The sequence below is a fragment of the Propithecus coquereli genome, unplaced genomic scaffold, assembly GCF_000956105.1.
Source record: "Propithecus coquereli isolate 6110/MARCELLA unplaced genomic scaffold, Pcoq_1.0 Scaffold2, whole genome shotgun sequence".
Lineage (NCBI taxonomy): Eukaryota > Metazoa > Chordata > Mammalia > Primates > Indriidae > Propithecus > Propithecus coquereli.
The window spans coordinates 3,864,848-3,880,176 of NW_012144966.1; the positions used below are offsets into that span (position 1 = coordinate 3,864,848).

The following is a 15,329-nucleotide window of genomic DNA, read 5'->3' on the forward strand; positions in this document are numbered from 1 at the left end:
TTTCCAGAATTAACTTTGGGAAAATTGCTTTTTTAGCCAACCTGGTGCTACTCAAAGTACATAGAAGCCTTAGAACAGGAGAGAATTCTTCTTAAAGTCCAAGAAGAACTGGAAAAAAGGTTGATTACAGGTAATTTTTGCTTATAGGTTTACTTTGTTATCTTCTATCACAGATTAATTTTAGAGGACTTTGCAAACGATTAATGTTTTTCTTATTTCTCTTATTTTTGTGCAGGTACATCTCTCACAGGTTTTAAGCCTACTCCTTCACTCACGTCTTTGAAAAAGAATATGGCTATCCTAAGCCCAAGTGAGTTTCCACCAAGTCTGTCTTCAGTTCATTCTTATTGTTGGAGTTGTGCCTCTCACCTGGCCTAGAATATGTAGGGAGGAGGGGATGAGGGCTGGCTCGCCCACACTGTTTTGAGCCCCAGATTAGGAGAATTTCTCTGTGTGTGTATGTTTCCTGCCTCTCTGTCTCTGTCTTCTCTCCTTGGCTGAGGCGGAGAGACTAAGATATATACCTAAAACTTCATCTCTTTTCCAGAGTGACAGCATTTGTGTGAGTGTTTACATCCTGCCGCTGATAAATGCAAGGTAGGTCATACAGTCTGAGAGTTGGTCATTCCCACCCATGTCCCTTTAACACACACACTGATGTACACCCATGCACATAAACCATATGCACATATGTGCCCACTAACAAATAAGTGGGTGGGAGAGGCTTGCCTCCCTTTTGAATGACAGTCTCCTAAGAAGTAAGACCTCTGAAGAGTGATCATATGTTGCTTCTATTTACCCCTTATCTATTCTTCTCTTTCACAAAGAACATGTATGTAAGATATTTCCCCAAGGTTTCCTATATTGGGAATATAAGAAGGAACTGAAAATTTAAAAAGTAACTAAAAATCAAGCCAGGGCCCTTCTCCTGTACAGATACTGATGTGATTATACAATTTTGATTGGATATTAATGTTAGAGTTTAACATGCCTTACAAAGTAGTCTAGAAGTATAATATAGTATATTTGTAGCCCTTTGACCCAGTACTTGAAGAACCCCTTTCTCTTATCTTTTGCTTTTCAGATTAGCTTTTAGGCTTCTCAGCATCCTTAGTTTGCTGGTTCTTGGGAGGGTTTGATGAGTAGGCCTTGATGCTCTTAGCCTCCTCATTCTTGTCTCTTCTGGTCCTCCCTTTCCCTGTACCCTTCTGCTGATTCCTCCTCAGGTCAGCCTCATAGTGCTCCTAACATTGAGGGTGTGCTGACACATCTGTTCACTTTTCCATCATTAGAACAACTCTGTGTACATTCTAATTGTTGTTGTTTTGGCTTTATATTTTCTGTAGATGCTTACATTTTCATCCATTTATTTTTCTTTTGCAGGAATTCTTTAACCCAAATTTAACTGACATGAGAAGCTCAAGTGATTTTTTTTGATGGTCTGTATTAGAGCAAGCCTAGCATCTAAATAAAGTTTGGCTTGTCTTAGTCCTACAGTTTTCAAAGTACAACTATCCTGTATACATGACATACAAGACTATAAAACGGTTTTTAAACATATTTGGAATAAAATCACTACTATCTAGGTTAGAAGAATCAAAATGTTTTGCTTATCACCATCCTTAAGGAAGTCTAATGCTATGCTCCTCAAGTAATCTTTCAACAAATATTCCTTGAGCATTTACTATATTTTGTTAGCAGATATATTCAGCAGGTAATTAGGGGACAAATATTCCTGGCAATAAATTGACCCAAAACATAAAGGGAAGAGCCTTCCCCACCCCATCCCCAACTCTAAAAGAACTGTGTATTAAAGTGAGGGTTCCAATACTTTAGTGTGCTTAAGAATTACTTGTGACATTTGCTAGCAATGCAGGTTCCTAGGCCCTCTCCCTGAGAGTCTGATTCAGTAGTTCTTGGGCAGGACCCAGGAATCTTTCTCTTTAACAGACATCGTAGGTGATTCTGATGCAGGTCTTCCACAAACCAGTCTTTGAGATAAACTGTTAGGGTAGCAAGAAAAGAGCCTCAAAAGGTAAAAGCCCTCTTATTAGCTGGAGCTACACTTGTGGCAAAGAGAACCCAGACATACACCCTCCTATTCTTTCAGGAGAGAATGTGTAAGAAATGACCTGGCAGGATCATCCGTGGGCCTCATGATTTAGGAGCTTGACCTAGATTACCAGATTGGAAGCACTGGACTTCCAGTGTTATATAAACCCAGAAAGTATTTTCGAAGCAGAAACTGCCATTCCAAATTCTCTAAAAAGTTAGACATTTTAAGTGGGGAAGAGATTATCTTTCTTCTAAAGCAGTAGTTTTTGGATACTTTTTTTTTTTAAATCATTGGAGGCTTGTTGTTCCCTGTGCTCACACAGTGCCCCGTACCCTATAGTGGCCGTGAAGTTTGTTAACCGCTTTCCATTCATTGCCCTTGTCCTTCCTTTTTTTGTCTTCCATTCTTGTTTTGCTTTCTATGGTTTTAATTGAGCATTTTATGTAATTCCATTTTCTCTCCTCTCTTAGCATATCATTTATACTTTTAAAAAGTATAAAGTATTTTTCTCATTCATTGCCCTAGAGTTTGCAGTATACATTTACAACTTTCAACTTCATGGATAGTACAAGTACCTTATAATAGAGTATTCCCAATTCCCCCTCCTGTCCCTTATCACACTGCAGTCATTTATTGCACTTATCCATAAGCCATGATCATTGAATATATTGTTATTATCATTTTGAACAAACTGTTAACTGTTAGATCAATTAATAAGAAAAATAAAATATACTAATTTACCTCTATTCCTTCTCTAATGCTTTTTCTTTCTTTATGTAGATTTGAGTTTATATAATCTATATAATTTTATGTATATATATAATTTTATATATAATTTTATAATTTTCATTCTATCTGAAGAATTTTTCAACATTCCTTGCAAGGCAGTTCTACTGGAGATAGATTCTTTCAATTTTTGTTTGCCTTAGAAAGTCTTTATTTCTCTTTCACTTTTGAAGGATAGTTTCAGAGGATATAGAATTTTAGGTTAATGATTTTGTTCTTTCAACACTTAAAATATTTTACTCCACTCTCTTCTTGCTTGCGTGGTTTGTGAAGAGAGATGTCAGGATGTAATTCTTATCTTTATTCCTCTATAGGTAAGTTGTTCTTCCCCTAACCTCTGGCTTCTTTCAAGATTTTTTCTTTGTTTCCAGTTTTCTGCAGTTTGAATATGCTATGCCTAGGTTTAGATTTTTTGGAATTTATCCTGCTTGGTGTTCTCTGAACTTCCTGAATCTGTGGTTTGGTGTCTATCATTAATTTTATAAAATTCTCAGTCATGATTATTTCAAATATTTCTTCTGTTCCTTTCTTTTCCTTCTGGAATTCCCATTACACCATATTTATACCTTTTTTCATTGTCCCACAGTTCTTAAATATTCTGTACTTTTCATTCTTTTTTTTCTTTTTTTTCTTTGCATTTCAGTTTTGGAACTTTCTGTTGATCTCTCTTTCCTTAGCTGTTTCTGGTCTGTTGATGGGCCCGTCAAGGGCATTCTTCATTTCTGTTACAGTGTTTTTAACTTCTAGCATTTCCTTTTGATATTTTTAGAATTTCCATCTCTATGCTTACACTGCTCATCTGTTCTGGAATGTTGTCCACTTTTTAATTAGAGCTCTTACCATGTTAATCATAGTCAATTTAAATTTCTGGTCCAAAAATTCCAACATCTCTGCCTTATCTGAGTCTGGTTCTGATGCTTGCTTTGTCTTTTCAGATTGTTTTTTGTCTTTTTGCATGCCTTGTCATTTTCTGTTGAAGGCAAGACATGTATCAGGTAAAAGAAAATGTAGTAGATAGGCCTTTAGTGTGAAGTGTTATGTTTATCTGGCTAGGGGTTAGGCTGTATTTACTGTTTGCTATAGCTGTGGTATTAGAGGCTGAAATTTTCTCTGTGTCCTAGTTTTTGTCTCCCCTGTTCTTGGGTTTTCCTAGAGACTCTTTAATAGTGCCTGAGGCATGAAGTTCTCTTAGCTGTAATCCCTGTTATTATATAGGAAACCTATTGATATGGTGGTGGGCTATGGGGGGAGGAGAAGCACTTTATAGTCCTATGATTAGGTCCCACTGTTTTATTGAGCCTGAGTTGGGTGTTTCCTTTTCTCAGGTTGTTTGGGCTTTGGTAAAACCCTCCTCTGTTAGGTTTTGATAAGAGTTTCCCTTGAGGGCAGTCCTTGTTAAGAACAGAGAACTCTGGGTGTATTTTAAAATGGTTACTTTTCCTCCCTATGCCAGAAACAGGAGGGGATATTTCTCTGGTCTTCACAGGAGAAACTGGTAGGCCTCCTGGTGGTAAAACTCAAGAAAGTTTGGGGGCCCCCCTAACACTGGGCCCCTCAGAGTTTTTATCTCTCAAGCTTGTATACATTAAGCCTCCAGCAATTGGTCAAATACAAGTTTAAAATGTTCCTGCAGATAATGGCTCCAGCTACAGCCTTTTGCTCCCACTAAGGTATGATTCTCTGTATCTGCCTATTTGTCTCTCCAGTTTTAGTGGCTGCAATTTCTTCTATTACCACGGTTCTTTGATGGATCCAAGAAAAGTTGTTGATTTTCAGTTTGTTCAGCATTTTTCTTGTGGTGAGAATGGTAGTGATGACTTCCACATTCTTTACATGTTGGACTGGGGCCCTGAAGTTTGACACTTGTATTTTAAAGTATTCTGTAGTCAGTTTTATTCTTAAGATAAAATTAAGAAAGGTTAATTTATTAAAGTTTTTATTGTGTTGTATATATTAAATTGATGATCATTTTTATTTTTTTTATTTTTATAACTCCCCAGTTTATTTTGAAAACAATCTTTTCTGACATATATTCATATAAATTTGAGATTATCTCAAAGTACATAGAAAGTACCTATATTTGCCTATAAATTTATTAAATGCTGATGAATGCTTATTAACATACCAATATTTAAGCATGCCAACATAAGAGAACTTTTTGCATCATTTTTTTCCACCTAAGCCAATTTATATTTGACATTTGGATTACATGTGCATAAAAAACAGACATATTCCTCAATTGACCCTAGATAAACCAGCATACAGGTGGCCTTCTTTCGGTATATAATTAAGTTTTCAGAGGCAGATTGGTTCAAATGGGAGCAAATGAGCTGACTTCCTCATTGAAATAAACTAGACAAAAATCAAGAAGTATTAAAGGTGCTAAAGATCGCACAAATCTTTTTCTTTCCTATATTTTAAATGCATAAATATGCATTATGGGTATGTGTGAATTAAAACACTTCTAATCTAGACTGTGAATTCCTTCAGAGGGGGCTACTGTCAATCAATAAAAGGCCCTGGAGCAGTGAGAGAGGGAGCACAGGGGAGCAGAGAGCACTGTCCTTCATCAAGCTATCCACATAAACTTACACAGGCAGTAGACTAGATTATCTAAGTCTCAAGAGGCTTAGATGATGACCTGGGCCTTCAAGTGAGGTTTTACTTCATTGTGTTTTATTTTGTTGTTCTGTATGTTGTTAGTTCCACTATTTTTGTAATTGGGGCAAAGTAAGAGGATCAACTAGTCCAAGAATGCTTTCTATACCCCATAAACTGTCTGAATAAAAGATTTTTTTATTTATTCTTCTGCCAAACACAACTGATTTCCATCAAAATTATTTTTTAAGATAAGAAACAGTAAGTGAACTGAAGAAAGAGCTGGGTTCATGGAACATTATTACATTTCAGCACACTGAGAAGTGCAAAGCCTCAGGGTGGAGTCTAGTTGCTGTTCGCTGCAGCAGGGAACAGACCCAGCCTCAGTGGGCCTTCTCCAAGAATGCTCTGCAGCACCTGACACATTACTGGTATGTCATCTTGAAGTCAGAGTTATTCCCATAATAAGGATCTTTAATAATAAGTTGTTTTTGTGGATCATAACTCCCAAGTAGTTCAATTTTAGCTTTGCAGTTTTTAACTTGATTAATTTTTCTATTCAAATCTCTCAGATTGCTTTCATCCACACATACTATATAATCAAATGTGGCTAAGTCATCTTTGGTAATCTGCCAGGCAATGTGGCCTCATGGGAACGCTGTGCCTCCGCATGCAGCTCTGCCCCTGGTAGTCAGGGGAGTTCCCTGTCTCATACCTGGATGTCACGGAGCTGTCTATCCTCCAGTTCTCTGAAATGTTTTGATCAGTTACAGTTTCCTGAAAACTGCTTCTGCAATGGGTGACCAACAAATATTAGCCAGACACACAAACAGCACCAACTTAGATACCAGCTCTGCCATCTTCCTGTGTACTGATGGTAATTTTTATATTATAAATATTTACATGTTCATTTTTGGGATACCCTCAAAGCATTTCTCAGCATGGACTCTTCCCAGTTTTTGTCACTAGAGGCAATTTCCTTGTATTAGTGTGCCCAGGAAGTATCATCTGTGGTTCTACTGATTCTTCTCAGTATCTCTTAAGTGCATCTTCTCCTCCTTCCCTTTCATTATTGGATGATTGCTTTATTCCAGATCCTCATCACCTTGGATCTGAGTCCTAATTAATATCTCTTTCTCCTGCCTGGTCACCTTCCAACTGTCTTGAGAGTGATCTTTCTAAAATGCAAACCGTATGGTATTCCCTTATCAGAATCCTTCATTGAGATTGTCATTAAACCTGTTATTGGTAAAATAGAAGTTCCTTATTTAGTATATCATATGATAAGGCCCTCCTATCTGATACGAACATTCAGATCAGGCATTTGTTCCTCTGGGAAGCTATCTTTGATATTCTTTTCTCACCCCGGATCCCCCAAACAGCTACAGAAATTATCCTCCTCCTGTCCTATCACTATAGCTTGTTCACTACACTATAAAAATAGTTTTAGTCGCACTGATTATAATTTACATGCCTGTATACCCTAATATACTTGTTATTTGACTTTTGACTTTTCATTCTAGCACCTTACATAAAACATCTAAAAATAGATGTTCATTAAATATTTGATGGAAAAAAATGAAGGAAATATCTCCACTATAAAATTCTAAGAAGGTAAAAAATCACTGCTCATCTAAGAAAGTTAAATAATATTATTCACAAAAATTTGCCATAGGCTGGGCGCGGTGGGTACCATTTATGTAAGTTAAAATATATATAGTCGGGCGCGGTGGCTCACGCCTGTAATCCTAACACTCTGGGAGGCCGAGGCGGGCGGATTGTTTGAGCTCAGGAGTTTGAGACCAGCCTAAGCAAGAGCGAGACCCCGTCTCTACCAAAAATAGAAAGAAATTAATTGCACAGCTAAAAATATATAGAAAAAATTAGCCGCGCATGGTGGCGCATGCCTGTAGTCCCAACTACTTGGGAGGCTGAGGCAGTAGGATTGCTTGAGCCCAGGAGTCTGAGGTTGCTGTGAGCTAGGCTGACGCCACGGCACTCACTCTAGCCTGGGCAACAAAGTGAGACTCCGTCTCAAAAAAAAAAAATTTGCCATTAGTAATTTTTATAAATACATGTGGCAATTTTATTTGAAGTGTAAAATCTTAGTTCTGTCTACATTATTTTTCATGTCTATGAAAATACACCTATGTTCCATGTCTCTCAGAGAAGAAATCAATATCCTTATTAAATCACTTTAGGCCAGGGGTTCTCAACTTCAGCACAATTGACATTTTTGCCCAGATAACTATTTATTATGGGGGGCTGTCCTGTGCATTTTGGGTGTTTAATAACGTCCCTGGCCTCTTACCCACTTAGGCCAGTAGCATCTCCCCTGTTGTGGCAACTCAAAATATCTCTAGATATTTTGCCACATCATCCCTAGTTGAGAATGATTGTTGTAAACTTATGGGCATTTTTATATTTTGTTTTTTGAAATCCCTTATGGCAAAGGAACCTTTAAATTCTAGCTCTCTAGCATATACTTTTTAAAGTACCATACCCGCTAGCTCTGTAACACTATCAACAGTACCTTCTAAATCAATGATGTCTCATTTGTTTTGTGAGTGTCTATATTACATCCACTTGAATAATTTCTTTTACATCATCTTTGGAAGCATAATGCCCAAACGAGATGCTCAACCAGTGTTTGTTGATTTAATAAAACTTAAATTCCTTACTTATGTTTAGTGTAGTGTATACTATATGTTTTAGATCATCTTAAAAGTGTCCTTAAATCTGACTTGGGTGTGTACAAATAAATAAGTAAATAAATTCTAATTGTGCTATATTTTTGCATCTGATGTGAGTCTTAATTTTATGAGTTCTCAGTGAAAAGACAGCTAACTTTTGGAAGATTCCTAAGTTTTAAAAACACACAAATTACTACGTATACTGTATCAACTTATATTCTTCAAAACATGGGAAAATTGAGCTTGTACACAGTTTACATTCTTATTTGAGGTGAATAAATGTATTTTAGATAAATGCAATAGTGAAGTAATCCAAAAGTAATTCAGCCAGTTGGGTCAGATTCATCTTGTGTATATTATTTTTTTAATAAGCAAATTTAGTATTAAAGGCATAACTTAATTCATATTATATTTTTTAAATGTGTATCTTTATCATTTGTCACATAATTGGAAATTATAGTACATAATCTGCATTTTCTTTTTTATTTGGCACAGCCTTTTTAAAATTACAGTGAAATTTCTGCCTCAAAAAATATATTAGATGGTGTATATCCACTGATTTAGTAGAATTTGGTTATAGTCCTGGATCTGTTTCTGCCTTTCTGATTCGATTTGAGGCCATTTATTTAACCTCTGTGAGTCTCAGTTTACTTATGTATAAAGAACTCAGAGTCCTTTTTTAGATCAAATATTATGTGATTCTACAAGTTTTAATATTGGAGCTTTTTAATGTGTAACTGTCTATAGAGTTTTGTGGTCTATATTTCAATGAGCAATGATTTTTACATTTTGAGTTAGAGTCTTAGATGAAATTTTTCTGAAAAGAATAATTCAACTTCTACACTGTTTCCTTTCCAGAATCAAATACTTAGGGCAGCAGTCCCAACCTTTTTGGCATCAGGGACTGGTTTCATGGAAGACAGGAGGACAGTTTTTCCACAGGCTGGGTGCGGGTGTGTGTACAGCGGATGTGGGGGCAGCGGAGCTCAGGCGGTGATGCGCGGCCTGGTTCCTAACAGGCTATGGACCAATACCGGGCCACAGTTGGGGGGTTGAGGACCACAGACTTAGGGTATTGCCCGGCCTGAAATAGTTACGGTTTTAGCAACCTCTTCTTTATTGTTATTACTATAAAACTAATGTATATGCTAATGTCTGTCTCATAGGTAGATAAGACTATGTGACCAAGTTCAGGCTAAGGGGATGTGAATAAAAGTGTACAATATCCATTCAGATCTTTTAAAAATGAAAATATATGCCAGCTATTTTCTCTCTTTCCCGTTCTTGTAAGCTGGATCACAGCTGTGATGCTGGCATTCAAGCTTTCACCATGTAGATGGAACACCTAAGGAATTATGGAGCCTGGGTCTCTGGATGACCTCATGAAGGAGAGCTACCTTGCTCTGGACTGTTATGTGAGATAAAAACAAACTATCTTGTCCAAGTCATTTTATATTCATGCCTTTTTGTTATAGAAGCTTATCTTATACTTTAATACAAAAATTGCTACCAGGAGTGGAGTACCACCATAACAAAAATCTGAAATATGTGGCATTAATTAAGCAGTCAGTGGGCAGCAAGGAAACAGACAATTGCAGTCTAGAAAGCTGGCGACCTTTGTAATATCATGGCAGAATATTTGGTAAAACCATTATTTCTGATAACTTGGAAGGCAGACCATGTGTCTCCTGTGCCCACAGCTTGTTAAAGGAAGAGGTAAAACAAGATAAGAATGTTTGTGCGTGTTTGTGTGTTAGTTGCTTGTTGCTGCTTTTACCAAGGTTCCATGAAAGTTAAATCAGGCAAAAATTAACCAGTTTATAAGTATAAATGGAAGGGAACACTGCTTAACTAAGGGGATGCACACACTCTGATGTGGCTTGCAGTTCAAAATTGATGTAAAATCTAGTAACTGGGAGCCTCAAAGTTGAGAAAGTCAGTTACAACTATTCCCCATAAACTAGAGCCTTTGGTCACTTTCCTTTCCAAAAGTTTCTCATTAAGACTTTTCATCTGGACAGTGGCAGCCCTGTAACAAAGGTCAAAGTAAAGGTGTTGTCATCCTAATCTACCCTATTATTTTAGATGACCTTAAAATAGCCACCAATAAAATAATAGGAAAATGAGCTAAGCACAAAAGCAAATAAATAAAATAAGAAAGTTGGCAGGCTTAAGAACTATGACCAGAAGAGATTTAGACATGGAACTGACTGGTAGTAAATAGACTGAAAGCTTACTAAAATTTTAATGGAATTGTACTCTTAGAGCAAAACCATAAACCTGGCAAGAAAGTGCCTGTAATTTTTCAATCTCTAAGATAACCACTAGGCCCCCAAATTTGCATCATCAGAAAGCTGTGAAAATTGTACAGCCCCCAAAGAGGTCCACTCTCCAACATCAACTTCAGATGTGGCTTAAGGAATAATAGAGAAAAATTTTCCCAGAGGCAAAGCCAAGGGCCCCAGAGGACTATGGACAAGGGAATTTTCCCCATGAAGTAGGTTCAGTATCTAACAAGGTATCTTCACAATCCCTGCCTAGAAGATGAATTGTGACTACCATGCGTTGCCCATTCTTCCTTTTCCAAACCATCATAATCATACTGTTTCTGTTCTCTGCTCTGGTTTATGTAAATATCATCTGTCTTAGTCTGTTTTGTGTTGCTATAACAGAATACCAAGGACTGGGTGATTTATGATGACAGAAATGTATTTGGCTCACAATTCCAAAGGCTGGGAAGTACAAGGTCTAGGGACCGCATCCTGCGAGGTTCGTCCTGCTGCATTATAACATAACAGAAGGCATCACATGACAAGAGAGCACACATGCCAGAGAGAAAAAAGGGAGCCAAACTCCTTCTTTTATTAGGAATCCATTCTCACAACAACCCATTCCCACAATAATGGCACTAATCTATTCCTGTGGACAGAGCCCTCATGACCTAGTCACCTAAGGTCCTACCTCTCAATGTTGTTGCATTGGGGATTAAGTTTCCAACATATGAACTTTGTGAGACACTTTGAAACCATAGTATCATCTCATCAGCTTTCTACTTTATAAGTATTGTCAAAATTTCTGGCCCACTGATGATTTCCTCTCCCATCCTTAACAGTGTTATACATTCATTCTCTTTGTGTTTCTTTTTTACCATGCCTATGGGATGTTCGGAGGGAGGTGTTATAAGGAATATACTTAGTTTGAAATACCAAATTTGAAGTCTTTAGCAACTTTTAAAAGGTTGCCAAATTTCTAAGTACGTTGGGACTACTGGAGTGGCCAAGTGAGGACTTCAGCAAATCATCTCAGCAAAAAGAAATAATGAAACTGGACAAAATTGTTAAAACAACCACTTCAAAATTCTAGAAATTGAAAAAAGGCATACAACAAATTGAGAAGCATTTATTCGAGAAAAACTACCGAACCTCAGTAGGAATATTTGGCTGTTTGTGGCGTTTTGTTCTAAGTCTGCTTCCTCTTCCCTCATCCAGCTCCAGGCTGTGTTAGTTGTACCAAGGCAAAGCAGGCCCAAGGCCCAGTAGCCTGGCTGCTAGAGGGGCTGATCTGATTTATATTGAAATTTGGAAAAGCTCATGCTCAGGAGTTTTGTTAAAACAGTGGGACAATCCAGGAACAATAGCAAACAATCCATGAAGGCCAGTCTCACAGCTATGTCATGCCACTGGTTGGGCAAGCAACAGACTAGCAGACCAGCCAGAAATACAATGGAAATCTGGGATAAGACAGCCAGAGTGGTCATTGATAAACTTCCACATATCCCTGGTGGTTTGGAAGCCAGTGGGCTTGCACAAGGTCACACACATGCTCAAGAGAGATCAGAGAGAGCCCTAGCTATCCACTCATCCCTCCTTGAATATAAGGCCCATGTACTTAGAAAGTAAAAGTTGGAGCAAACTTAAGAGACTGCATGAACTTTGAATGCATTTCCCAAACCACACACATTGATTCATCAGCAGAGTAGAAACCTTACTAGCTCAAGGTGTTTGTTTATTACATTTGATTTTAAAGGATATAACTCAGGAACAACCAAATGGAAGAGTAGCACAGGGCTTGGCCCATGGAGTTTCCATGCCTTTTCAGGGCACACCACCCTCCCAGCACCTCCATGTGTTCACCAACCCGGAAGCTCTTTGAACACCACCATTTAGGGTTTTTATGGAGGTTGCATTATGTAGGCATGATTGGTTACATTATTAGCCATTGGTGATTGAGCTCAACCTCCAGTCCCTCTCCCCTCCCCAGAGGTCAGAGGGTGGGGCTGAAATTTCCAACCCTCTGATCACTCCATGTCTCTGATAACCCCACCCTGAAGCTATCTAGGGGCTTTCAGCCACCAGTCAGCCAACAGTCATCTCATTAACATACAAAAATACACTCTTTTTTATTTTAATTTCAAAATACTAAGGGAGTACAAATGTTTTTGTTACATGGCTTGAGTTAGGGCTATAAATGTACCCATCACCCAAATAGTGTCCATGGGACCCATTACGTGCGTTTTCGCCCCTCTCCTCCACCCCCCAACCCCCTTCTTGATTCCCAATGACTTTTACTTCCCTCTGTGCACTTGTGTGCCCATTGGCTAGTTCCGATTTATTAGCAAGTATACACGGTGTTTGTTTTTCCGTTCTTGAGATACTTTGCTTAAGATAATGGTCTCCAATTCCTTCCAAATTGCTGCAGAAGATATCAATTCATGGCTGAGTAGTACTCCGTGGTACACATATACCATATTAATCCACCCATGAATTGATGGGTACTTGGGTTGATTACCCATCTTTGCAATTGTGAATTGTGCTGCTATAAACATTCAAATACAGGTGTCTTTTTGATAAAATGACTTCTTTTCCTTTGGGTGGATACCCAGTAGTGGGATTGCTGGATTGAATGGTAGGTCTACTTTTAGTTTTTTGAGGAATCGCCATACTGTTTTCCATAGGGGTTATACTAATTTGCATTCCCACCAACAGTGTATAAGCATTACTTCTCTCTGCATCCACACCAGCATCTATTGTTTTTGGACTTTTTAATAAAAGCCATTCTAACAGGAGTAAGGTGATACCTCATTGTGGTTTTAATTTGCATTTCCCTGATGATTCATGACACTGAGCATTTTTTCATATGTTTTTTGGCAATTTGTCTATCTTATGAGAAATTTCTGTTCGTGTCTTTTGCCCACTTTTTAATGGGGTTTGTTTTTTTCTTGCAGGTTTGTTTGAGTTCTTTGTAGATTCTGCTTATTAGCCCTTTACCAGATGTGTAGATTGTGAATATTTTCTCCCATTGTATTTCTCCCATTGGTTGTCTATTTGCTCTGTTGATTATTTCCTTAGCTGTACAGGGGCTTTTTAATTTAATCAGGGTCCATTTTCCCCTATGTTTTCTTCTTGGAATTTTTTTTTAAGAGACAGGGTCTTATTCTGTCACCCAGACTAGAGTGCAGTGGCATGATTATGGCTCACTCTAACCTCAAACTCCTGGGCTGAAGTGATCCTCCCACTTTAGCCTACGAAGTAGCTGGGGCTACAGGTGCTCGCCACATTTGGCTAATTTTTTCCATTTTTTTTTTTTAGAGACAGGGTCTCACTATGTTGGCCAGGCTAGTCTCAAAGTCCTGGACTCAAATGATCCTCCCATCTTGGCCTCTCAAAGTGCTGGGATTACAGGTATAAGCCACCATGCCCAGCCTCTTTTAGGAATTTTACAGTTTCAGGTCTTATGTTTATGTCTTTAATCCACTTTGAGTTTATTTTTGTGTGTGGTATAAGGGGTCTAATTTATTCTTCTGCATAAGGATATCCAGTTTTCCCAACACCATTTATTGAAGAGACTGTTCTTTCCCCAGTGTGTATTCTTGGCACCATTGTTAAAGATCATATTGTTGGGCGGGGCGCGGTGGCTCACGCCTGTAATCCTAGCACTCTGGGAGGCCGAGGCGGGTGGATTGTTTGAGCTCAGGAGTTCAAAACCAGCCTGAGCAAGAGCGAGACCCCGTCTCTACTAAAAATAGAAAGAAATTAATTGGACAACTAAAAATATACAGAAAAAAATTAGCCGGGCATGGTGGCGCATGCCTGTAGTCCCAGCTACTCGGGAGGCTGAGGCAGGAGGATCGCTTGAGCCCAGGAGTTTGAGGTTGCTGTGAGCTAGGCTGACGCCACGGCACTCTAGCCCAGGCAACAGAGTGAGACTCTGTCTCAAAAAAAAAAAAAGATCATATTGTTGACCGTATAGGTGTGTGTTTGTTTCTGGGCTTTCTGTTCTGATCCATCGGTCGATACGTCTATCTTTATGCCAGTAAGATACTGTTATAATTTCTGTAACTTTGTAATATATTTTGATATCAAGAAGTGTGATGCCTCCGGCTTTGTTCTTCTTTCTCAAAATTGCTTTGCCTATTCTGGGTCTTGTGTGGTTTCACACGAATTTTAGGTGACATTACAACTGATGCCACAGAAATATAAATGATTATGAGAGACTACTACAAACAATTATACACCAACAAATTGGACAATCTAGAAGAAATGGATAAATTTCTTGAAATTTACAACCTAACAAGCCTGAATCCTAATGAAATAGAAAATCATAACAGACCAATAACATGGAGATTGAATTAATAATCAAAACCTCCACATAATAACAACAAAAAGCCCAAGACCTGATGGCTTCACTGGTGGAGGCTACCAAATTTTTAAAGGAGAATTAGTGCCATCTCTTCTCAAACTCTTCCAAAAAACTGAAGAGGAGGGAACACTTCCAATTCATTTTATGAGGCCAGCATTACCCTGATACCAAAACCAGACAAAGGCACCACAAGAAAAGAAACCCACGGGCCGATATCCTTGATGAACATAGATGCAAAAATGCTCAAAAAAGACTAGCAAACCAGATTTGACAGCACATTAAAAGCATCATACCCCATGATCAAGTGGAATTTGTCCCTGGGATGCAAGGATACTTCAACATATGCAAATCAATAGATGTTATACATTAACTGAATGAAGGATAAAAATCATATGATCATCTCAACAGAAGCAGAAAAAGCATTTGACAAAATTCAATGACTTTGATGATAAAAAAAAAAAACTCAACAAACTAGGTATGGAAGGATTGTACCTCAACATAATAAAGATCATGTATGACAAACCTGCAGCTAACATTATGCTGTGTGGTGAAAAACT

The 15,329-nt window shown here is 38.1% G+C and overlaps 1 protein-coding gene and 1 pseudogene across 2 annotated transcripts in view; one reads left to right on the forward strand and one right to left on the reverse strand.

Annotated features, from left to right (window-relative positions):
* The window catches only part of RGS22 (regulator of G-protein signaling 22), a 137,429-nt gene extending 136,340 nt beyond the window's left edge, over positions 1–1,089 (forward strand). Inside the window, exons 23-25 of the mRNA XM_012643528.1 lie at positions 37–130; positions 236–310; positions 1,085–1,089. Of these exons, the coding sequence (XP_012498982.1) occupies positions 37–130; positions 236–310; positions 1,085–1,089 (174 nt within the window). The remainder of the gene's footprint in view (positions 1–36; positions 131–235; positions 311–1,084) is intronic.
* A 4,734-nt stretch (positions 1,090–5,823) lies between these two features.
* On the reverse strand, positions 5,824–6,301 carry LOC105809744 (annotated as a pseudogene). The gene has a single exon (XR_001137459.1). The product of XR_001137459.1 is annotated as a low molecular weight phosphotyrosine protein phosphatase pseudogene (transcript).
* Positions 6,302–15,329: the final 9,028 nt, after the last annotated feature.